The sequence below is a fragment of the Urocampus carinirostris genome, chromosome 3 (genome assembly GCF_059441175.1).
Source record: "Urocampus carinirostris isolate Australia breed hairy pipefish chromosome 3, RoL_Ucar_1.0, whole genome shotgun sequence".
Lineage (NCBI taxonomy): Eukaryota > Metazoa > Chordata > Actinopteri > Syngnathiformes > Syngnathidae > Urocampus > Urocampus carinirostris.
Genome location: NC_142351.1, coordinates 16994722 through 17020852, shown reverse-complemented (window position 1 = coordinate 17020852; position 26131 = coordinate 16994722). Strand labels below are relative to the sequence as shown.

The 26131-nt window shown below is 40.7% G+C and overlaps 1 protein-coding gene across 1 annotated transcript; it reads left to right on the top strand.

Annotated features, from left to right (window-relative positions):
* The first annotated feature begins 815 nt into the window (after nucleotides 1–815).
* On the top strand, nucleotides 816–25720 carry LOC148368953 (rho GTPase-activating protein 20-like). The gene is made up of 15 exons (XM_088329722.1): nucleotides 816–911; nucleotides 6533–6618; nucleotides 11222–11395; nucleotides 11457–11606; nucleotides 11722–11763; nucleotides 11828–11912; nucleotides 11988–12065; nucleotides 13922–13988; nucleotides 14605–14781; nucleotides 15485–15654; nucleotides 16057–16221; nucleotides 16421–16533; nucleotides 18624–18816; nucleotides 22648–22765; nucleotides 22850–25720. The coding sequence occupies exons 1-15, from the start codon at nucleotides 816–818 to the stop codon at nucleotides 23515–23517; spliced, it is 2382 nt and encodes a 793-aa protein (XP_088185848.1). The 3' UTR covers nucleotides 23518–25720.
* Nucleotides 25721–26131: the final 411 nt, after the last annotated feature.

The window sequence follows — 26131 nt, the reverse complement described above, 5'->3', positions numbered from 1 at the left end:
GTGGATGCGTGCTGATCCTCTGGACTATTTACACATTACACACATGTCCAGTCGTGTCCATTTTTTTGTCTTGCGTTTTAACTGATATTTTCATATGAACGGTTTTACACGCTGTGCAAAAATGCTTCAAAAAGGCAAGAACTGACAGAATTCCTTGTCCAAGTGGAGCCTTTTTGTCTTTTACAGAAAGTGTTTTTTTCTAAAGTAAAAAAATAATGAAAGGAAAACTTGAGATGTGAATGTCGTTTGTTTTTCGATTTAAAATTTCTCTCGTCAACCCAGAATATTTGTACACCACTGTCCCTACTTGTTTACCACATTACACAACATTTATAATGAGAATGTTTGTGGAATATTCCATGTCCCAAAAGCTAGTTTCTGTAGCTGGGGATCGACGCGCCAAGGACCCCTCCTTTGGCTGCTACCCTGCTCTCTGTGCACCCGACCCCTTTGGCCCCTCCCACAGGTGGTGGGCCAATGGGAAGAGGGACCCACGTCGTCCCTTCGGGCTGTGCCCGGCCGGACCCCGTGAAAAAAGGCCCAGCCACCAGGCGCTCGCCAGCGGACCCCACCTCCAGGCCTGGCACCGGTCGATCTACGTTCCTACCCTCACCTATGGTCACGAACTTTGGGTTAGGACCGAAAGAACCCCATCCCGGATACAAGCGGCTGAAATGAGTTTCCTCTGCAGGGTGTATGGGCTCTCCCTTAGAGATAAGGTGAGAAGGTCAGTCATCCGGGAGGCAATCTTTGTAGAGCCACTGCTCCTCCGCATTGGGAGGAGCAAGTTGAGGTGGCTCGGGCATCTGAAAAGGATGCGTCCTCGACGCTTCCCTCGCGAGGTGTTCCAGGCATGTCCCACCAGCAGGAGACCCCGGGAAGAGGCTAGCCTGGGAATGCCTCAGGATCCTGTCGGATGAGCTGGTGGAAGTGGCTGGGGATAGGGTCGTCTAGGCTTCCCTGTTAAGGCTGCTGCCCCTGCGACCCGACCCTGGATAAGCGGAAGATAATGATGGATGTTTGCTGAATATGAGTTAAAGGGGCAACTAATTCTTTTGACAACCAAAATGTTTTACCTGTTATAAGCTATTTGCATCGCAGCTGCTGATTACTGATTGTTCTGTCATTTCTCCAATCTTGTCTTCTTTCCCGCTCGCTTTTAACGACGTCAACTTGAAACCAAAAAGAGAATCTTTTGATGAAACTTCCCATTCCATGTTCCTAATAGTGCAGCTGGGAACAAGGTGTAATTCCATCAACATTTACTGTCATCTGTTCGGGAAATCTGGACATTGCTGCAAAAGGAAAAACAATATTAATACTTGTTAAAGACTTACATTTTTACAGATTGGGTTCAGCGGGCCAGTTTTAAAAGCTTGGATTCGGTCAAGTGTTTTGATATTTTTTAAATCCTGGAGATGAAAATACACATTAGCATCCATCAGGCTGAGCCTTTGTTAAGGAAGGGTTACTTTTACTTGCTTCTATTACAGACAACAGTGGATACAATTCACAGCTATTCAAAGTTAAAAGCCAGGAATCTATGTAATAAGAATGACACCATATTTAATTAATTACATCACGCTTCCCGGCCTATTACCTGTTTAATTATCCACAGTGTTCTGGGGAAACCAATTTGTTTATATTAGCAACTATTGGTACCTTTCATAAATCCCTACAGCTACTCCAATGCCACAGCATTGGTCCCCAAAACATTGGCCATCTCCAATGACCACAGTCCCAATCTTACAAACGACTTAGTTGTCAATCCTAGCAAAAAAACTTGTCTTTATTAGTTTCTTCCAGCGCTATCATTCTCTAAAAAGTTTCTTGCCGCAGAGACTCATCTATGATAGTCAGGTCATGTTTATTTGTATAGCCCTTAATCTCAAGGAGTCTCAAAGGGCTGCAGAGACCACAGACTATTGCAAACAACAGACTATTATTACTCCATCCCCTGATCTAAAACCTACATAAGAGCAAGGAAAAACTCAAAACCTCAACATGAAGAAAAGGAAGAAACCTTGAGAAGAGGCCGCACATGAGGTAATCCCCCTTCCAAGATGACCAGGCTGCAACGGATGTTGCAATAACAAATAATACACATATATCAACATGAAATATATGCCATTCATAAGCTATAGAATAGAAGTGTCATGTCATTGTTTCACCTTCAACCTTAAGACACTATCCCTCTCCTTTCAAGTGACTTCTCCTTTGTAATGCTCCCGCCCTTAAAGGCTTTTGAGTTAAAGGATTCAAAATGTAGGTTAGGGTTCTACACAGATTTGTTGAGAAAGGACATGAAATCAATACTTGCTCACTCGAGAATTAAACTTTAGTAAGTTCTTTTTTCTATGGCGCCCAAGGCTGCTCATTACCAACATCAGGGAAAGTCATCATTGTAGCGATCCATCTTAAATAGGATTGACGGTTGCCGATTTGGAGAAGTAGCACTTGCTGGCCTCATTTGGCTTTAGCCCAGTTTGTGGCCTATTTCTCTATTGCCAGAAAACAAATTGATAATCTGCTTTTTTGTCTTTATAAGGTTTTAATGCAACACGGTGGAGCCTTTGAATTGTGACTTATGTGTCCACTGTCTATTTATCTGTCATACTTGGGTAGAGTTACTTTAACTTGATTCATTTCAATTACTTTTGGATTACTCCAATACCAAATATGCTAATAAAAGACAAAAGGAACTAAATATGAATAAAATTACAAAATTTTGTGCAGGCTTGGGGAGTAACGGAACACATGGAACGGCAAAAATGATGTTGGCAAGCTGTTTGGATTTATTTTCATTTTGTTTCTGTCGCATTTTATGTTAGTTTTGCCGGAGATCAAAGACATCAAAGCCAGGAGAGAAAGCTTACCATGTGTTGTGAGTCATAATTTTAATTATATTTAGTTTATTTTGTCTTTTATTAGCATATTTGGTTTTGGACTAATCCAAGAGTAATCAGTTAAAGTAACCCTACTCAACCCTGGTCCTAGCATTGTTTTTCTGTTTCTTTTTATCTTCTAGACACCGGGGGCTGAAAGAAACTCAATTTCAATTCTCTGTTTTTGCTGCAGTATTGACAATCAAGCTGACTTTGGATTTCACTTTAATAATGATTCAAACGTTTTTATTGAAGAAAATAAAAATAACGACATTTGGAATTCTGACGATCATCCAGTAAAATGTGATTAAATACAGTTGTGTATCGTGCAACCGACGAAATAAGCCCCCCAAAATTTTAATATTATGCAACAGAAGATACCAGGAAAAAAAAAAGACATGAGTTAATTCGTTCAAAAGTGAAAAATAATTTTGCATTGCCGCAAAATGTAACGTGATGTCAAGTTTTCGACATGTTTGATAATGATTTAGTTGCCACACATGGGATTGCTGTTGCTCACTGTTGTTTCAAGCATTGCTCACCGACTTTGTGCGAACGCTCAGGCCCGTGGAAAATTACAAGGAACATTGGTTGACGGCCATTTACATCACTGTTGCTCGGGCTTACTTAATAAGTAACAACTAATCACAGATCTAACTGAGGTCATTTTAATTAGAAAGCATGTTGCGAAATGGCCTGTGTCATTTTTCTAAAGGTTTAAGAATTTAAAATGTTCGCTACCGCCATCTCCTGACTTGTGTCATCATCGCAGCCTCTGTCAGCTTGTTCCCTGCTGCTCGTGCAAGTACATGCATTCCTTAGACGCGCTCGAACAAACTTCTTTTTTATCTTTCTTGGAGGTTAGGTTGGTTCTCGCACTCAGATGCTGGCCTTTTCTGACTTACACCATTTTCACGCCACACCAACAAATCGAAACAGACCAAAGGAAAAAAATGCACAGGGTCAAACATCATTCTGCAGCACTCCCCCAAGGCCCATTCTTACTACTTCATGTGTCCCGTCCCGACCAGCTTCGCTAAAAGTACGGTATAAAAGCAGTGAAAAATCTAGATCCAATCTAAACTGCTTTACAAATCATAATTTGTATGTGTGAGTGTGTGTGTTTGTATGTGACTTATGGGCTTCCTCAACAGCTGAACCAATTTTTGTGAAAAGGTACACAGTTGTACTATGGGCCTCCACGCGTGTCTTTAGCTAAGTTTTGTGTCAAAGTACCCCCCAAAACTACCAAACAAATATGATAAACATCTGCTAAGGTATGTACTCCAACGGCCTCCGGTAACAAAATTGGATACTACACCTCCCGACCACTCCAAGCAGCCGAATCCAATTTTACATTAACCGTAACAGCTTTACTAATCTCAACAAATCAACATTTTAACATTCTTATTTATGTGAAGGTTAACAACATTAAGACCTTTTTAATGAAAGATTAATTAAATTCAACTAAATCCGATAAAAACAAAAGAAAAATGGGAAAAATTAAAAAATGTACAATTTCGTGAAGCAACATTAAAAAAAAATTACTTGCCTTAAAGAAATAAATTAGAACTCAGTGGTCACATTCGGTGCATCACTGGAATTTACAAAGAAGTGTTTATTTCCACCTACCACCTGTAAGTTGAGCTGCTATATGTGAGGTTTATGCTAGCTGTGTCTAGCTTCAACAAAGTAAGAGCAACATCTAAAAATAGAGCCATTTTTTGTCTGCATCTAGTCTCCACCCCTGCAATAAATGTCGCAGCATTAAGAGCTGCCTAATCCATAAAGACCCAAAGCATGCCTGCATGCGGTTCCTCGGTGAGGGTGCTCAGACTTTATGTGGATTTTGATTTGTAAATCTGTCGGTCTGTGTGACTTTAAAAAAGTTTTGAGCAAATGCAAAGTTTTTTGTCCTCCCGGACCAAATTAATGGAATTACGTTTGTGAGGTCAGACAGGGACTGACCTGCAGACGTTTGGATGGATAACATGTCTCCACAACTTCAACAGGATATCAAACGGGTAGGAATCTCATACAGCATTTTCTGATTGTTGTTGCACATCCAGAAGCCAAAGCCTTCATGGGGCCCTAAGCGAAGTTAGATTTGGGCCCCCTATTACTTGTTAATTTGCATACCTACCAGAACTCATTCCATCTACTACTCCAGGGGTGGAAAAGAATTTGGTGTCGGGGGCCGTATGTGACATGTTATACTTCTTTTGAAATAGATTAGTTTCATCAAATTGGTTTTGAAACGACCACAGTTAAAGCAAAATAGTATATTGGGTCCCTGTTTAAAGCTCTTCGATTTTTATTTAGTTTTGAAGTATTACTGTAGGTTTATTTAGGGATTTTTTTTAGTATTTCTTAAGTCCGCTTTTTATTAAAGTTCTGCAGTTTTTGTATTGTTACTGTAGTTTTATTTTTATATTATTTTTGTTGTATTTCTGAAGTCATTTTTATGTAGTATTTCCATCGTAGTATTTTGTTTTGTATTTTGGTAGTGATTTTGTTTCGAAAGTAGATTTTTTTGTTGTATATCTGTAGTATTTTTATAGTATGTTTGTGTTATAATAGTAGTTGTATGATTATAGTATTTTTGTAGTATTTTGTAGTATTTCCACTTAAGATTGTTTTTTGTGTATTTATAGTATTTCTGTAGTGTTTTGTAGTATATTGTTACTGTTGTTTTTGTGATATTTCCATAGGAGAATTTTTGCAGTATCGCTATAGGTGTACTTTGCAGTGTTTCTGTTGTAAACCTCTTGTAGTAGTATTTTTGTAGTAACATTTCTCTAGTATTTTTTCATATTGTAGTATTATGTATTGGTATTTTTTCAGTAGAAGTATAATTGATGCAGTATTTTAGTAATATTTTGTAGATTTTTTTGTAGTATTTCCATATAAGAATGTTTGTTGTAGTATTGCTGTAGTACTTTTGTAGTATAGTGTTACTGTTGTTTCATTTTTGTAGTATTTTTGTGAGATTTCCATAGGAGAATTTTTGCAGTATCACTATAGGTGTAATTTGCAGTATTTCTGTTGTAAACCTCTTGTAGTAGTATTTTTGTAGTAACACTTCTCTAGTAGTTTTTTTATATTATAGTATTATGTATTGCTATTATTTTCAGCAGAAATATAATTGATGCAGTATTTTAGTAGTATTTTGTTGATTTTTTTCTAGTATTTCCATGGTAATATTTTTGTCCTATTTCTTTATTATCTTTGTAGTAGTACTGTAGTTGTCTTTTTGTAGATTTTTTTTGAGTAAATAATGTTGTTGTAGTATATTGTAATATAGTATCACTGTTGTAGTATTTTTGTAGTAATTCTATACTATTTTCAGAATGAAAGTAAAATAATATATGAGGTCCCCATTTTTTTAGTTTATTAGTTATTGTGTAGTATTTTTGTAGTATTTCTGTAGAAGTATTTTTGAGTGGACACACAAAGTGACAATGTGGACAATGTTGGCACCAAAAAGATTAACCACTCCTGGGGGCCTCCTAGTAGTGGCGGGCCCTTAGCAGCCGCTTAGCTCACTTATAACCTTGGGTCGGCTCTGATCGTGAACCTACCTTGCAACTTCTAGTTCCAAGGCCAAGTTCTGCAATAAAGTATTGTTGATGTTTTTGCCTTTTTAGAAGGTTAAACCGCAAAGTGTGCGGTGTCAGTCTGCGCCCTCTCTCGTCATCAGAAAAGCGCTGTCCAGGTCCAAGACACTTTCCAGGTAATTAACTTTTCATACATAACAGATGACCTTGTATTTCAGTTTTCTGTTTTGTAAAACATGATCACAATTCCAATCAATCATCCTTCAGTATTCATCAGTAGGTAGTTTTGGATAAGGACATTTTCCAAAGGCTTGGAAAAATAATGAATGACTAACTAGAATATCTCAGGTTTTAGTACACTTTTTATTTTTACATGCCAAACAAATAACCAGTAGGTGCAGTAGATAAACTAGACCCAGTAGTCATAATAGGCACGCTCCGAAGGCTGTGCAATTGGGCAAATAATTTAAAGGGGTGTGTTAAAAAAATAGCAGTGTCTGCTGCTGACTGTAAAAACTCAAAACCATTTTGTATTTCCAAAAAAGGTAAATGTTAGCAATTATAATATTTAGTTGCACGGGTTTTTTAATAACTGCTTCACATTGATGTGGCATAGAATCAACCAACATATATTGGTTTGGAACCAAGACTGCTCGTCTACTGGTGTGTTTAGGGCCATTGTCTTGTTAAAACACCCATTTCAAGGGCATGTCCTCTTCGGCATAAGGCGACATAACCTATTTAAGTATGTTGACATACACAAACTGATCCATGATCCCTGGTATGCAATAAATGGGCCCAAGACCAGAGTAGGAGAAACATGCCCAAACCATGATACTTGCACCACCATGCTTCACTGTCTTCAATGTTTACTGAGGTTTGAATTCAGTGTTTGGAGGTCGTCTCATGATCTACGGCAAAAGTAGCACATTGAGCACAGGAACTATTTAAGAGAGATTGCAATACAGAGGATAAAAAGGAAATTTAGTGAATGCACAGAATTATCCCTTTTTGGACTCATTTAATTAATGGACAAGGTTTTGGAGCCATTGTTTTCCTCAATGCTAATATCCAGTAGACTAATAATGTTTTTGTATTTGTTATACACATTTTAGTTTACATTTTTGATAGTTTAAAGTTTTACTTATACAGGGAGTGCAGAATTATTAGGCAAGTTGTATTTTTGAGGATTAATTTTATTATTGAACAACAACCATGTTCTTAATGAACCCAAAAGTCTCATTAATATCAAAGCTGAATATTTTGGAAGTTGGAGTGGGGCTTTTTTAGTTTTAGCTATTTTAGGAGGATATCTGTGTGTGCAGGTGACTATTACTGTGCATAATTATTAGGCAGCTTAACAAACAACAAATGTATACCCATTTCAATTATTTATTTTCATCAGGGAAACCAATATAACAGCTCAACATTCACAAATATACATTTCTGGCATTCAAAAACAAAACAAAAACAAATCAGTGACCAATAAAGCCACCTTTCTTTGCAAGGACACTCAAAAGCCTGCCATCCATGGATTCTGTCAGTGCTTTGATCTGTTCACGATCAACATTGCGTGCAGCAGCAACCACAGCCTCCCAGACACTGTTCAGAGAGGTGTACTGTTTTCCCTCCTTGTAAATCTCACATTTGATGAGGGACCACAGGTTCTCTATAGGGTTCAGATCAGGTGAACAAGGAGGTCATGTCATTAGTTTTTCTTCTTTTAGACCCTTTTTTGCCAGCCACGCTGTGGAGTACTTGGATGCGTGTGATGGAGCGTTGTCCTGCATGAAAATCATGTTTTTCTTGAAGGATGCGGACTTCTTCCTGTACCACTGCTTGAAGAAGGTGTCTTCCAGAAACTGGCAGTAGGACTGGGAGTTGAGCTTGAGTCCATCCTCAACCCGAAAAGGCCCCACAAGCTCATCTTTGATGATACCAGCCCATACCAGTACCCCACCTCCACCTTGCTGGCGTCTGAGGCGGACTGGAGCTCTCTGCCCTTTACCAATCCAGCCACGGGCCCATCCATCTGGCCCATCAAGACTCACTCTCATTTCATCAGTCCATAAAACCTTAGAAAAATCCGTCTTGAGATTTTTCTTGGCCCAGTCTTGACGTTTCAGCTTGTGTGTCTTGTTCAGTGGTGGTCGTTTTTCAGCCTTTCTTACCTTGGCCATCTCTCTGAGTATTGCACACCTTGTGCTTTTGGGCACTCCAGTGATGTTGCAGCTCTCAAATATGGCAAAACTGGTGGCAAGTGGCATCTTGGCAGCTGTACGCTTGACTTTTCTCAGTTCACGGGCAGTTATTTTGCGCCTTGGTTTTTCTACACGCTTCTTGCGACCCTGTTGACTATTTTGAATGTAACGCTTGATTGTTCGATGATCACGCTTCAGAAGCTTGGCAATTTTAAGAGTGCTGCATCCCTCTGCAAGATATCTCACTATTTTTGACTTTTCAGAGCCTGTCAAGTCCCTCTTCTGACCCATTTTGCCAAAGGAAAGGAAGTTGCCTAATAATTATGCACACCTGATATAGGGTGTTGATGTCATTAGACCACACCCCTTCTCATTACAGAGATGCACATCACCTGATATGCTTAATTGGTAGTAGGCTTTCAAGCCTATACAGCTTGGAATAAGACAACATGCATAAAGAGGATGATGTGGTCAAAATACTCATTTGCCTAATAATTCTGCACTCCCTGTATGTAGTCACTATGGCTCAGCAGGTAATGCAGGTTATTATTGACTTTGGTGAAATAATATCTAAAATGTGAAAAAAGATAACCTTCTGGTCGTAAAATAATCTAAATAATCTATTTTTTTAGAATAATATTGATTTTAAAAATGAGACAAAAATACATGAACTATTATCCAAACATGCATTTTGAAACATTGACAATTTTGCATTTATTTGACATAAAATGAGCCTCAATCTGAGGCAGTTGTCATACGTGTTGGCCGTCTTGCTGCTACGGATACAGGACAACCCCAAACCTTGTAAAAGACTTGACAACAAATTGAGCAGAATAATGGTGCGGTTTTAGACTTTAAGTTTTGGGTTGTCCTGTATCTAAGTCTTATAGCCTCCATAGATTGTATTCTTCCTCATTTTCGATTGAGAGACATAATACTGTGACATCTAGTGGTCAAATAATGCACACTGTCCCCTTAAATCAGCCATTGTTAAGTCAGGAAATCCACCCTTTTTCCTCTGAGGGCCACATACAGAAAAGGCCAATTTCTAGGCACACAGATCTTCAAGTTTTTTTCTACCAGAGAAGCCAAAAGGCTTTCTATTTAGTTGAATTTTCCAAAATAGAATTTAATTTAAAATTTTAAACACTAATAAGCATTTTTGTGAAATACTAACTTTCTTTAAAAGCAAATATCATATTTTAGTTCTGTATATGCCTCAGGCCCAGCACGGCGGCGCAGTGGTTAGCGCGTGTGCGGCACAGTTCTGAGGTCTTGGGAACCTCCTGCGTGGGTTCAAATTCAGCTACCGGCCTTACTGTGCGGAGTTTGTATGATCTCCTCGTGCTTGCGTGGGTTTCCTCCGGGCACTCCGGTTTCCTCCCACATTCCAAAGACATGCATTTCAGGTGAATTGGCCGGTCCAAATTGTCCCTAGGTGTGAAAGAGCAAGTGAGTTGTCTGTCCCCGTGTGCCCTGCGATTGGCTGGCAAACGGTTCAGGGTGTCCCCTGCCCACTGCCCGGAGATGGTTGGGATGGGCTCCAGCCCCCCCGCGACCCTAATAAGGATAAGCGGTAGAGCTGATGAGATGAGATATGCCTCAGGCCACTGTATAATGATGGGCATGGGTTGATTGGACATCTTGGTTTTGCGAGTGGTTTCAAACATAAGGCCCGCTGACATATTTAATCTGGCCAATGAGAAAATGCTTAGAGAAGTACGAGAGAAAAATGAGCCGCTTCATGTCACCAAAGCCAGGTGCCGCTTGCAAACCAAACCACCCACTGTAGCTGTATTTGCTGACTCACATTTATCAACCGGAGAACCTTTGAGGAATAAAACATCTCAATGTAAATTTACTCAAAACAAGTCAGAGACACACTGTTAAAGGCTGTATGATTACACTCACTAAACCACAACATTTGCTACTAAACTACTCTTTTATCCCCAGTAATTGAAAATTAAATACAAAATTTAAAAAATAGCTTTAGCTCCTTTCCATAATACATATGAACCCTAACAGTGAAATTTCTAAATTCAGGTAAAGATTTTCACAAAAAAAAAAAAAAATAAAGCAGAAAAACACTTCATTCTTTGTGTCCTCTTTTTGTCACTTTCCTGTTTGTATGAGTTTTATTGAGTTCAATAAATATTGGTAATTAATTTAATTTTGTTTTGCTTTTTTTAACAAATGCATAGTTGATCAAATCTAAAAGAGATTAAATCTTAGTGAAAGGAAAACATGTCGAGGAAATAAAACTCAATCGTCGTTTTATAATTCAAGTTTAGATCCCTAAATTATAATCGTAATTTAATTGTGAGACTCAACTTAGGCACACTTTCTATATTAATTTACTAGTTCACCCCTTGTGATAGAGTTTGACACAACAGGCCCAGGTAATTTGATCATGTGTTAATCCATGGGGAGCAGAGCTTTCAGCCGCTCTGCCCCCGAGCTTTGGAACTCATTGCCGCCTGACCTCCAAAACTCTGCGACCCTGTCTACCTTCAAATCGTTACTCAAAACTCACCTCTTCAGACTCTGTATGCGCATAATGTACTGAAAAATCTCCCAGGGAAAGCTTTCCGGTTCCCGTGTTCCCTGAGACATGCTCAATGGTCCAGTCCTTCCTGAGCGATCCAGACCGGTTGTTTCTCCTCCATGGGCACACTCAGTTGAAAACAGGCATGCAGACTCAGGACCGGCACCTTTTCCTCTTTACGGACATCCTGGTGGTTGCCAAAGCCAAGTGAGCGCCTGCCTGACTTTGCCTTTGAGATCGCCTTGCATAACTCTTTCTGTGGCATCAGGTCGGCCAACCAGTTCAAGCCAAAAGCCCAAGCACGCATGTGTGAAATGTGGACCGCCACTTGCATAGAGGAAGTATGTGAGGGGAGCACCTGCCCCGAAAGGAGCTTCGTCCTCGGGTGGCCAACCTGTAACTCTGTTGTGACGTTCAGGTAAGCAGACTTGGCGCAATAAATGTAACTTGTATTCTATCGTATAAAATCCCTTATAGTCAAATGTATGAAATCCTTCAGTATGTTTAACCCCTTTGTATCATTTCCCCCTCAGCTCAATCAAACAAAAAGAGAAGTGGTGGTCGCTCTTGAAAAGGTGAGCTGTTCAATTGCATGTTTGGAAAAAAGGGAATGACTCATTTTTTTTATTTTCTCTGCAGTCGCATTAAAGAGGAAAAAGAAAAGGAAGAACCAAAAACCATTCCTCTCAGAGTACATGGGAAGGGACTTAATACTTATGGAGTTGTAAGCAGTCCTATTCACTCACACATTTGTATCTATTTTCCCTGCTCCTCACTATAATCCACCTGCACCAATCAGATCAAAACTTTGCCTGTCAGCAACTCAGATTCGACCAATGAAGTGATCCGTCTGGCTCTGCAGCAGTTCAGCATCATTGTAAGGAAAATATTCCGATGGATTGATTAGAGCAGTGGTTCTCAACTGGTCTGACTTCAGGACCCACTCTCCTTCCCTAATTAATAGAAAGTTGTCATGCTCCTTTGGCGCCAACTGCCTCGGACCCTGATTGGCTACCTGTTACTTTTTATACCCCCGTCTTCCCGTCACCGGTTGTCAGTCCGTCTGCTAACCTCAGCTTACGGTAGGCAAGCTTTTCGACCCTGACTCTCTCCTGTTCTGATTCCCGTTTGTTTCCCGGTTCCAACCCCTTTTCTGATCTCGACTATGATTTTTCTCCCCCGTCCCAGCTACTTATCTGTTTTTCTCCGCTCTCGACACCGCCATCGCTCGCCACAGAAATACTACTTCCGCGTCTGAGCAACCTGCTCCCCGCAACCAGCGATCTACGGATCGTGTGTCCTTTCCCTTCTTCCAAATAAGATAAATCACGCAAGTGGGTCCTGTCTGCGTTCTGGTCCTGACAGACAGTAATCAAAATCAAATCAAGAAAAAAATACCACTTTCAAATTTATTGAATTAAAAGATTTACAGTTTAAGCCAGAGATAATACAATCTATTCATTTAAAAAACAAAAAAACAAAAACAACTTCAAGTAATAATAATCCCCTAATATTTAGCGACTCCTGATGGGGAAAAAATATATCATTTATTTAAATCATAAGCAAAAATACATTGAATTTTCTTGAATTCTTGCAAGTTGAGAAATTTTCGTTTATCTGACGTAACAAAAACCTCCCCAAAAATGTCAGTCATTTTGCTACTACGGTTCTCAGAAAAAACCCAAAAGCTTTCTAAGAGCTTGGCAAAATATTGTGTGGAGAAATGGTTGGTATTTTTCTTTTTTGGCACTTGTTTTTGGATGCACTACACAATGCAGCAACATACAGTGCTCAAATGATACACACTGTGTCAAGAACCGAAATATGATCAGGACCCAAATGCGTGACGTTTCTCACACAAGCCTTTTATTTTACGGGAAATGGGGACTCATGCACGTTAGGCAGCAGTCTGGCGTGGACTGATAGGAAGCCAGAGGATGAGATTGATACCAATTGCCCGAGTAGATATCGGACAGATGGGGTCGATACCGGACAGGACGGGACAGACAGGATAGATAATGAAACAGGATATCGAAATTAAACAGGACAAACTAGACGGGAACGAAAACTGGAGAGAAAAATAAACGGGACAAAAAATAGACAAGAATAAAACTGGAAACTGATATTAAATAGGAACAAAAATGAACGGGAACAATACCGGACAGGAAATACCAAGAGGAGACAGGACCGGGTCAAAACCCACGTCTTGCGGGGCAGAGGTCCGTTGATGGGCTGACAAAGGAAGAGTGAGAGCACTGAGCTTAAATAGATGGAAAGCCAATCTGTCAACGAGCCACAGCTGGCGCCACACGGGCGGGGCCAATTGGGCGCCATGTCAACCGTGACACACTACCTTTAATGGACAATGAAATGCTCCTTCAATACAATCAAACGCTTCATTTCAGTAGCTTTTTCTTCAATTTAATAACATATTTTATTTCCATATTTTATTCTTCTCTCTATCTGCATTTCGCCATGTTTAACATGTCCACACAAACTTGTCTTTTCTTTTGTTGTAAAATGGCGGTTGTTAACTCGTACAGGCAGGTCATTATCGCCATCTACTGTTAAGGAGTGAAACTTACCCTCACTTTTTTTATTAGTATTATTTTGCCTAGGCAAAGGCCCACGACCCTTTGAAAACAGGCCGCCACCCACCAGTTGAGAACCACTGGATTAGACGATTAAAAACAAGTTATATAGCATAATTGTGCCTTTTGTCCTTGTGTTCAGGGGAATGTGAAGGACTACCAGTTATGGATCCTCTCCAGGCGGGACAATACACCTTATCCGCTCATCGGTTCGTGTTTTTTGAAATTGATAATGTTGCTTTTCCTCAAAGGTACGATTATGTTGTATCCTCAAAGGCATGGTGATGGCCTTCAAAATAAAATAAATTATTTTGGTGGAGATTATTCTTAACCAGAGGTAAATTGTCCTATGACAGAAAACTATGCCTCTCTCAGACAGAGCACCCATTTGTGTTTTGATGCATTCATGATTTTAAAGTGAAGTTGAACCAATTTATCTTATCTCCCAGACAGGGTTGGGTAGGGTTACTTTAACTTGATTACTTTCAATTACTTTTGGATTACTCCAATACCAAATATGCTAATAAGTGAGAAACAGCAGACAAAACAACAGCGAGCCAAAATAATGAACACTGCACTCAATAACAATAGACAAAATAACGAAAAACCTTGGCATCTTCAGCAAACGTCTTTGCAGTTGTCTGATAGTAAAAACAGATTAACTGTTTATTTATCTTCCCCTTTTTTATATCACATTAACAAATGCATTATAATTAAATTAAATAAAGCACAACAATAAACATTTTGTGATTTACTTAACACTAAGCCATGCCATGGTAACTTTTGATTAAAGAGTAAGCTACTCTGGCTTTTCATCCATCTCAGGTCATGAGTTCCCCTTCAGTATCCACATGAGTCACATTCGACACTTGAACTACGATGCCAGGGTGGCACAGAACAAAGACTGGGCCATGCAGGCGGAGAAGCTGCAGGTCCATAAGCGGTGCCAGTTTATCCTCAAAGCCCGCACCGAGGAAAGGCTTCAACTTGAGGAGGCTGAAGGTGAGCTCACTTGTGCGACTCTACATTCAAAGAAACTTTAGGTCAATAAGAACCCAGTTCGGGTCACGAAGGGATCCATCCTCTACTTCAGTTTATTTGACCCAACAATTTCCAAGTACTGTTGTTGTTTTGTAAAGAATACCAAAGGAAAGAAGACGGATGCTCCCATAATTGAATATTTTTTGTGACTTAATAAAAACACAGTTCTGAGGTCATGGGATCGAAACTTCCCGTGTGGAGTTTGCATGTTCTCCTCGTGCTTGCGTGGGTTTCCTCCGGGCCCTACGGTTTCCTCCCACGTTCCAAAAATAAGCATGTCAGGTTAATTGGCCGGTCCAAATTTTCCCTAGGTGTGAAAGAGTAAGTGTATGTCCCTGACTGGATGGTAACCAGTTCGGGTGTCCCCTGCCCACTGCCCGAAGATAGCTTGGATGGGCTCCAGCACCCCCACGACCGTAGTAAGGATAAGCGGTGTAGATAATGGATGGATGGATTAACAAAAACAATAATAGTAACAACTGCAGGACAAAATGGGGCTTGAAATAAAGGCAATTTTAAGTTTGAACATCAGTAAACACTCCAAAAAAGAAAAAAATACATCAATAGCATTTGGACTTGCAAAGAGACCAGGGAGAGAAGCTTTCAGATAAGAGAATCTGGTGGAGTTGCAACAATCTCAAAGTTTCTCATCTCTTTGCATCAGAGTTCCCACAGAAGCCATTAAAGAGGAGGCGCTCTCTCATAACTTGGGCCTTCCTGCGAGGTTCTTCCACTCGGACGGCGACGTCAACGGCTTCTGCTCCTCAGGGCTGTTTGTTTGGTCGACCCCTTAGCGCCATGTGCCTCGAAGACTCTTTGCCGAAACCCGTGATGGTGAGTTAAGTTCAAACTTTAGTAGGCACTCGAAATAAGAAGAGGAGACATCAATGGATTTAGAACTTGTAAGGAGAAACAGGGAGAGGGGCCTTCAGATAAGAGAATTCCATTCCCTGTTTCTGCCACCCCTCCGTGCCTCTTCTTTTTATTTGATCTTCAAGGTTAAAAAAAATAAACAGATCAGCACTATGGGGTGTGGATATCAAAGAACAGTGACATGATTGGCTGATAGGGATAGTGATGTCAAAACAACATAGCACAATAATAGTGGCGATAAGGAACTGGTGTAGCATGAGATCTCTTTTGCATTTGTCCAATATTGAAAAAGAGAATATCATGGTGGGTCTAACTAAGAAGGGCAAAAATGTCCTCATCTTCATTGCCATTTTTCCACCTAAGGACATGTTGGAGCTCCTGTATCACGAAGGCCCCTGGACTCGAGGCATTTTCCGGCGGCCGGCGGGCGCTAGGGCCGTCAGGGAACTTCGGGACTCGCTGGACGCCGGAGAGTTCCTTCTCCCTCTCACACGGGACCACGTTTTCATCATTGCCGGCATCTTCAAAGTAGGCCACCTTACTCACCTGGCCTTTAATCTCTTCCCACAGGACAACGTGTCCGTTGGGTCCTTAATCTGTATTCTAATCCCTGTTATTGTGTACCGGCAAGCACTCAAGTCTTTGTGTTATGCAAAATATTTTTTTCTCATCTAAACACGATTTAATTTGCCCTTCGGCCACTTACGAGTTCTTCGCTGTTTCCCAGGACTTCCTTCGCAACATCCCCGGCAGTTTATTGTGCTGCGAGCTGCACGGAGAATGGATGGGTGCGCTGGCCGAGGAAGGGGGGGAAGAGGAGCGGGTGCAAGAGATTCAAAGGTGTGATAAACCTCCCAGCAACCTCGTTCGATCAATCATCCTCACAATGACAGGGCTGTTGAAACCTTTTCGAGTAGAGTTCAAATTTTTGGCAAAGGGGCTAGGGCAGAAAGGAGAAAATCTTTGATTGATTATTATTTACCTGCCAACAGAGTCTCAAATCTTTTTCTCGTATGCATTTCTAAATAAATAAATAGTAATTTTATGTTTGTTTAACATAATCATCATATAACATTTTCATTTTATGAAATTGGTTTTGAAGCTGATGAATCTTAACTTGAGTAAATACTCAAATTATGGAGACATGACATTGATGGATTTTAAACTTGCAAGGACAGGGAGGGAAGTCAGACCTCAGATGAAAATGAAATGAAAAAATGATCTGCATTTATATAGCGCTTTTCAAGTCAAGACTTCCCAAAGTGCTTTACAGTGTGCTTCACATTTCCCAATAGCGGCCGTGCAGCCATGTAAGGCGCTAACCTGCTTATAGGGGGCATTAGGGGTTCAGTGTCATACCCAAGGACACTTCGACGTGTAACACGGAGGAGCCGGAATTCGAACTGCGATCTCTTGATCCCAAGACGAGCGCTCTATCTCCTGAGCCTGAAAACGTCCAACCTGTTCTCAAAGACCTCCCCTGAGCCCTTCCTTTTCATTAAACCTACTAGGTTAGAAAAGCAGTTTCCCCCTTAAAGCGTGTAGAAATCAAATAACTGCAACCTTATTGGCTAATAGTGACAATAATGTAATAGTTAAAACAACAAACAACAGTGCGCAATAATAGTCAAACAACAAACTGTAATCCTATAGTCAACTTATCAAACTTATTAGAAACAGTCAAAATGAAAGGAAAGTAATGTATTATATCCTCTTCTAAGGACAAAATTTGATAATATGCATTAAGAAAAGTATTCACGCGTTTGTTACCTCCTGTCTCGATTACTGTAATGCACTACTCTCCGGTCTTCCGATGACCAGACTCAAGAGTCTTCAGCTGGTACAAAATGCCGCAGCGAGGCTTTTAACTAGGACAAAAAAGTCCGATCACATCACCCCAATTTTGGCTAACCTGCATTGGCTCCCTGTTAGCCTAAGATGTGATTTCAAGGTTCTCTTATTAGTATACAAAATCATACATGGACGTTCCCCCTCAAACCTTTAGATCCGATTTCCCCTTATGTTCCGGCCCGACTTGACTTGACTTGACTTGATGCAATGCTGATGCCCCCAAACCGGACTCCATCCCCACCAAGGCTGCGCCTAGAAATTTTGTCCATAAAAGTTATGAACAGAATCGGTGACAAAGGGCAGCCCTGGCGGAGTCCAACCCTAACTGGAAACAAATCCAACTTACTGCCGGCAATGCGTACCAGACTCTGGCACCGGGCCTACAGGGACAGCACAGCCCAGATAAGACTGTGTGTTTTTTTATGCATTTTAAGACGAGTATGACATACAAGGAAATCTGTACGGAAAAAACGCAAATTTGTCAATGATGGGTACCATCCGGTATACACCGACTATCACGAAACAGTAAATCAATCAAGTCAAAGGAGTTCGCCGCGGAAGCCTCTATCTCGGTATCGTTTTTATCGGTTTGATGCTACTGTGCGCATGCGTCTGCCGCCTGGGGATTTCCCATCATGCATCATTCCGGAAAAAAAAAGATGTACGATTATTTTGTATTTTGTACGGGAAAATACGACAATTTGTACGGGCATGGAGCCGTGGAGGTTTACAGGTATGCTCTTATGTGGAAAAGTTAAGGTATGTACGTATTAAAACCTTGAAAACTCTTTCTGTGTACTGTTTTTCCCTGTAAATATATCATGTTATAATGCGGGTTATAGTCTGGTACAGTTTGTGTATGTACAAAATGGTTTGCACCTATAAAAGTCAAAGATGCAGCCAATAACCAGATGTACCTTAAGTCCATTTTTGTACGGTAGCTCTTGTTCCCACGAACAAACCAAGCCGTTAGCGAAAACTTTTTTTTACTCTAAAAAGGAAAAACGTTTTTAAGTAGTAAGTCTATATCAGTTTTGCTTTTCGCTGTCAAGATTTCAACCGTGTTGCGCCTCTTGCAGGGTGATGACCCGGCTACCGAAAGACAACGCCCTTTTGCTGCGCTACGTGCTAGCCTTGCTGCACGCTATCCGAGTCAACGCCCGCGAAAACCAGATGACCGGCTTCAACCTGGCGGTGTGCATCGCTCCCAGCATGCTTTGGCCTCCCGGGGCGCTCTGCAGCCCAGAGGCCGAGAATGAAGGAACCAGGAAAGTAAGATAGCTGGCTGTTATATGAAGAGCATGCTGGTAATTTATACATAGGTGAAAATGCCGCTGCTCGTCATGGCTGAGTTCGGCTCATCCCTGAAGAGCGAGATGACGGTGTAAATCGAGAAAAAACAACGACCAGTTGATGAAGATGCTGTATCTGTGTCAGATCAGAAGGGTTCTCCTGCTATTGATACTCATGGAAACGAGTACTATCTGTTTCATGTGGAGTACCATAGAAACTGGTGCCCCTACAATCCTGACGATTAAATAATCCGTGAGCTCCGAGACACACATGTGCTAAAAATGGAACATAAAACATAATATACAGACGCTCCCTTATTTACGACCAGGGTTAGGTAGGGTTACTTTAACTGGATTACTTTCAATTACTTTTGGATTACTCCAATACCAAATATGCTAATAAAAGACAAAAGGAACTAAATAGGAATGAAATTACAAAATTTTGTGCAGGCTTGGGGAGTAACGGAATACATGGAACGGCAAAAATGATGTTGGCAAGCTTTTTGGATTTATTTTTATTTTGTTTCTGTCGCATTTTATGTTAGTTTTGCCGGAGATCAAAGGAATCAAAGCCAGGAAAGAAAGCTTACCACGTGTTGTGAGTCATAATTTTATTCATATTTAGTTTCTTTTGTCTTTTATTAGCATATTTGGTATTGGAGTAATCCAAAAGTAATTGAAAGTAATCAAGTTAAAGTAACCCTACCCAACCATGCTTACGACCACTCGACTTACGTAAAACGGTACATACGAACAATTTTTTCGGGATGTCGAAAAATATCTGTACATACTATGTGCACTGTATCCTTAGGGCGCTAAGAACTTAGACGTTTTTATTATTTAATATCTCGTGCATCCATTCAATATGGTTCTTGTAAAGTGTGAAGAGGCCGTTTCTTTTTAAATGAAAGTGGAATAAGAAAGCTTGATGCGGTTGAGTAAATGGTTGGATCGCTTCTTTTTTGTCCATTTTTTTTACCATGGAGGAGGAAGTCACCTAACTCTTCCAAAAGTAAGTTAAACTTAACTTTATTTATCTTTATAGAGAATTTTGTTTTATGAAATGTTGATTGTTTTAGTACAAAACAATACAGGTAACTTATACACGCCTTAAACATATTTACAGTGTATAAACCTTAAACATACAAAATATAGCACTGAAGCAACTTACGAACAAATTCAACTTATGAACGATCGTAAATAGGGCAGCGTCTGTAATAATTATGCAAACTGGGATTTATTTTATTTGTCTACACAACTACTTTAAAAACTCAGTCGCAGTTAATGAAATGTGTCCTTCCGAAATACGGGCATATTTAACCACGCCATATTGGAAACAGGGCAGCACGGCGGCGCAGTGGTTAGCGCTTGTGCGGCACAGTTCATGTCATGGGAACCTCCTGTGTGGGTTCAAATCCAGCTCCAGACTTCCTGTGCAGAGTTTGTATGTTCTCCTCGTGCTTGCGTGGGTTTCCTCCGGGCACTCCGGTTTCCTCCCACGTTGAAAAACATGCATTTCAGGTGAATTGGCCGGTCCAAATTGTCCGTAGGTGTGAATGAGCGAGTGAGTTGTCTGTCCCTGTGTGCCCTGCGATTGGCTGGCAACCAGTTCAGGGTGTCCCCTGCCCACTGCCCGGAGATGGCTGGGATGGGCTCCAGAACCCCCGCGACCCTAATGAGGATAAGCGATACGGCTAATGAGATGAGATGAGATGAGATATTGGAAACACATGATGACTTTCAGTGGTCCCAAAATATATGCTGCCCTCGCTCCCAAGTTTCACCGATTTGGCGCCCCCAGACTTTTTTGCTTTTGACTGCTGTTTATTCAGGCAATGACGTCGACCACCGCCCTTTCATGGTTTCCGAAAATATGCGGGCTTGAATTGAATGTTTTTTATTGTCATTGATAGACACGTTGTTAAACTATATATGCAACGAGATTAGACACTCCAGGGTAAAAATGTAATAAATAAACATGTAATAAATATTTTAAAGAGAAAAAACGATAATGAAAAAAAAAAAAACTATCAGGATAATCTAATTTCAAATGTAGCTAAAATACAGTGGTGGGCCGTCAGGGCCTGCAAGGCCTAGTCTCTTCAATAACATGGAGCAGGACAGTCCACAAAATACCATCTCCTCCACTAAATGCACCCAACCTCCACTGCACAAGAGCCTACACCAAACCAACCTGCCTGTTAAGAAGGTACTATGAACACATTCAAGTACACTTCTGAATAGATTGGACCATGTCAGGGTTCCGGTGACAATATATTTTTCTTTAAAACTGCATGTTATATTTAGAAAAAAATTGCAAATACAGTTAATACTATAAGTGTTTTTATTTTGTGCTAAGATGTAATACAAATTGGCTCTTAAATTATAATGTTTGGTGACTCCTGCCTTAATGCTTACTCATTAAAAATTGGTAACACATCTTGGGGCGTAATCACACGAATGTAGTTTTTATAATCTGTTTATGTGTAATGGCTATTCTGTGAAGGCCTTTGAGACTTTTTGTGATTAAGGGCTATACAAAAAACATGACTTGACTTAAAAGGCAGGAAAAAAAACAATTAGAAAGTAGTGCTTAGAGAGTGGCCCAAGTTCTAATTTGTAGGGATTTTTCTATCTTTAATTTTGAAAATCGTTAGGATTAAAACAAATTATTCTTTACTGCAATCCGTGAACGAATTTGCCTCTAGGTGTTGCTGGTGCTCCCCCAAAAATCTTTTTTTTCCTCTGAAGGATGCTAGAATTTCCTACACCGATAAAGATAAATGTTATAATTACTGGAGTTATCTGAGTTCTGAAATTAATTACTAATCCCAAGAAAATGGAATCAATAAACCAGGCCGACGGAAATAAAACACACAATTTATTAACATAGAGAATTAATGATAGGAAAAAAAGTGGGGGGTGCTAGAGATTATAAGAGTTTTCGACCACTGAAAGTTACTAGCACAAAAAGAAAGTTTCCGGCTATATAGCTCGTCGATTTGGAGAGATTACCTTGTACAGAAAAAAAATGCTCGTTCCAAGAACCAGCAAACATGGTGTTAAATTTGAAACCGTCTTCTTAGTTGTTGTTGCGGAGAGATTAGGTCTTGTGCTCTGGATGGTTGCAACGTATGGGCCACATGCTAACCCCAAGGCCGCAGTGCAGGCCTGCATGACCGTGCCACGCGGCTGCATGTGAGGCAGTAGAAAAGAGCCGTCATGCGAGAAAGTAGAAAAGAGAGCGAAGTATCGATCAGTTCCTCTTTTTATATGGTGCATATCATGCCTCCACAAGCGTGGTCTTAGATATCTGATACTCACAGTATCGGGTCATTGAAGTTGCTAAACTTGTAAGAAAGCCAAAGAAGTGAAAAATTTGCGTAATGTTCTGTACTTGAAAATGCCCCTCCAATCGGCATAATTACGTAGGGTGAGAACATTATTTTATCATTACATTGCCTTGGATGCTTTAATTACATTCAAAACTTCACGTTATCAGATTTCATTATGGCACATGGTGAAATGGGACGTTCCGAAACTGTCCAAAAGGGGACGCCGTCGTTCCATCCATTCCAAAGTTTTGAGTTACTTGGAAGTCAATATTGTGTTGGGCTTATTTGCTCTACAAATAATAGTGCAATTTTTGTGAGTTAAAAAGAATAATGCATTGTGACAAGAGTGCAATGAAACCCTCCATAAAAGTAACAAGATATATATTTTCATAACATTTTTATAACATTTAGTAACGATAAAAAAGAAAAATAAGTCGCAAGATGGTTTCCGGACCACTTGATGTGTTTTTGTGCAGGTTTGTGCCTTGGTGAAATTCATGATCGAACACTGCCAGCAGCTTGTGGGAGAAGACCCTTCATCTCTATTTGGTGGCTCACCCCGCAGACCCGACGCTCAGGAATTGGAAATCTGCGGTACTGGCCAGCTTGTGTCCTTTATATCCACAAAGCCAGAAGTTGAAAATAATGTCTGGTCTCTCATCCCGTTTTTTGTCTCAGACAAGTGGACGTATCCTTTAACCGACTCATCCTACGACAGTCTGGAGAACGAACTGGACACCAGCAGCGGCGGCTCGCCGAGTTTTTGTAGCAGTTACCTCCGATCCAAACCCGGAAGCCTAGAATCGGTCCTTACGTTTAGCGACAACGAGCACGACGAGGCCTATTCTGCTTGGAGGGTATTGAGGGGGGACGCATCTGCCGCAGACGCCTCCTCGTCCACGCTGGACTCCGTTTCCCCGCACAGCCTACACGGGCACCGTCGGCGCTCCGAACCGGCATTGACGCATGTACCCGAATTCCGGCAATACTCTCGTGGTAGTGCGGACGGCGGAGATGACGATGACATTAGCCAGCGTGCCACGCATTTGGGGCTTACCCAGAGCTACAGAATGTCACTTGCGCCCATGGAGACCAGCTCTTCCAGTCTGTCCTCCAACCCAACATCCCCAGCACCTACGCAGGGAAAACCATGCTCTCCCTACATATCATGCAGTGCAAAGGAGACAAGTAGCAAAACCTGTCCAGCCAAGGGGCATCCTAAATGGGTTGCTTTAAAAAGTTGCAGGAGTCTCCACCCAAACTCATGGCTTAGAAAAGATCGTAGATTGTCCTTGACTCAACAAGAAAGTTCAGAGGAAACCTCCAGCACACATGTAAGCATGTAAAATCTTTAGCAGAATCAAGTCTGTTGGAGCCTGAGCATCAATAATTACACATATTAGCAGTGTCTAAAACCTGTGACAAAAACTTACCGGACACCAGGGAAGACAACTCTGAAAAGTTGCCTGCCCAGCCATAAGGTTGCCTGCCCCATTTTTTACAACTTGAAACACAATAAGACGACTAATCACAAAAAAACCCCATTGTTGCAAAGTATGAAGGATTGATAATCAGAATATAACAGAACGCTTTAAAATTAAATTTGTTATAAATATACTTATAACATTCATTGCATGCATCAGTAGGTACCTGTATTTACTCATCTTAATTCATGGAATGATTGCGTTGCGTCATCTGCAACAATCCACGTGAACTCCTCTTTCCACGATACGTTTTGTAGCGTCATACATTTTGTTAGCTTCTTTTGAATATTTATTCTGGAGCTTAAGTTTTGGCTTGATTCCCAACCACTTAATCATTTTTCTTGTGTTCTCTGTGCGTCTACTTTGGAAAATGATATGCAAATGCACGACCTTCGGGAAAGTCCGGAAGCACGAAGTTATTCGATGCAGGCTTCTGATTGGCTGTCGAGTATGCAAATTGCCAAACGAACCGAAATTTCCAAACAAAAGATTTTGAAATTTAAATAAAACAAACGGGTCAGCACGGCGGCGCAGTGGTTAGCGCGTGTGCGGCACAGTTCTAAGTCTTGGGAACCTCCTGTGTGGGTTCAAATCCAGCTACCGGACTTCCTGTGCGGAGTATGTATGTTCTCCCTGTGCTTGCGTGGGTTTCCTCCGGGCACTCCGGTTTCCTCCCACATTCCAAAGACATGCATTTCAGGTGGATTGGCCGGTCCATATTGTCCAAGTGTGAATGAGCGAGCGAGTTGTCTGTCCCGGTGTGCCCTGCGATTGGCTGGCAAGCAGTTAGGGTTCCCCTGCCCACTGCCCGATGATTGCTGGGATGGGCTCCTGCACCCCCGCAACCCTACTGAGGATAAGCGGTGCAGCTAATGAGATGAGATAAAACAAACGTCTGATTTAAAAGAAAATCTGCCGTTTTTTTTTTTTACCTTGAAAAAATGTTTTCGGCAACCCGGGCGGAGAAGTTTTGTATGTTGTACGCCCGACGTAAAAGATGCACGCCCCGTCATTTCAGACACTGATATTAACACCGTTGAGTTCATTAGAAAGAAACATTGTAGAGATACCGTATTTATTTGTGTATAACAAGAACTCGTGTATAAATATCAGTATAAAGTTTCGTTTGACTTTTTCTCAGCTCAAGCTAAGCATTGTAAGTGACAAACGTGGACAAACACAATACCAGTATAAAATTGACTATGTATTTATTTAACTCATTCACTGCCAGGCGTTTCTCACAAATGGAAAGTGCCACTGTTGGCCGTTATGTGCCATTTGGACTCATTTTCGGAGGCCTACAGAAAATTTAGCTATGTAGCTTTATAGGAATGCAAATTATCAAAAGAAAGCTTAACCCTGATTCGTCATAAGAAAAATATGTTTCTAGCTTATTACCATTATTTTGAAAACAACAGTTGAACATTGACACCTTTCTTGAAATTACTCCTTTCCAGGAAAACTGAGAAAAACAGCTTTTTATGAAAAGGATGCAACTTTTCAGGTTGGTGCTGTTTTCTGCATTTGTGATACCTCCAATATCTAAACTAGGAGTTTCCAACATTTCTCAAGCTGAGAGCTACCCTTTGTTACGAATGTGCGCAAGGGGCACCCAGTTTGATATGCAACTTATCATGTTATGTTGTTACTACGTTACGACCAGGTTAATTATTGGAATTAGGGTTATATAGACTCAGGTAACCACCCCAAAAAATTATTTTACTAGAAAGTCACAATGACACTGCACTGTTGTGAAATGAAATGATCTGCATTTATATAGCGCTTTTCAAGTCAATGACTTCCCAAAGCGCTTTACAATGTGCTCCACATTTCCCAATAGCAGCTAACCTGCTTATTGGGGGTATTAGGGGTTCAGTGTCTTACCCAAGGACACTTCGACACGTAACACAGACGAGCCGGGATTCGAACTGGGATCCCTTGCTTGAGCCTGTAAAAAAGGGTTTGTTCTTTTGTCGAGTATTTCATTGTATAATAATGGTGAAAAATAAAAGGCTTTTACTCCACAGATTTTGCCTATCATTCATTATTTTTGGAATGTAACCCCCGTGATAAACGAGGGATTACTGTATTGAATCGCCCTGTATTTGGCTTCACCCATCCTTATATCAACTCGAAAAATCTCCCCAGTCTCTGCTATAGATATGCAACCCCAAATTGTAAAGCTTCACCATTTTTGACAGAGGCGATGGTGTTTTCAGGGTGATGTGCAGTGTTACTTTAACACCGAACGTAACAGTTTGCACACCGAACGTAACAGTTTGCATTCAGCCTAAAAAGTTCAATTTTGGTCTCATGTGACCAGAGCACCTTATTACTATACCTTTGAGCCCATCACAGAGCAGGTCTATTCAACTGAGACTTAATGACACACAGATTCACTCTGTCATTCTAGTCATTTAGGTGGACATTGGAACACTCAGAAGTCATTAGCCAACTTATGAAGTCAGTTGGCTGA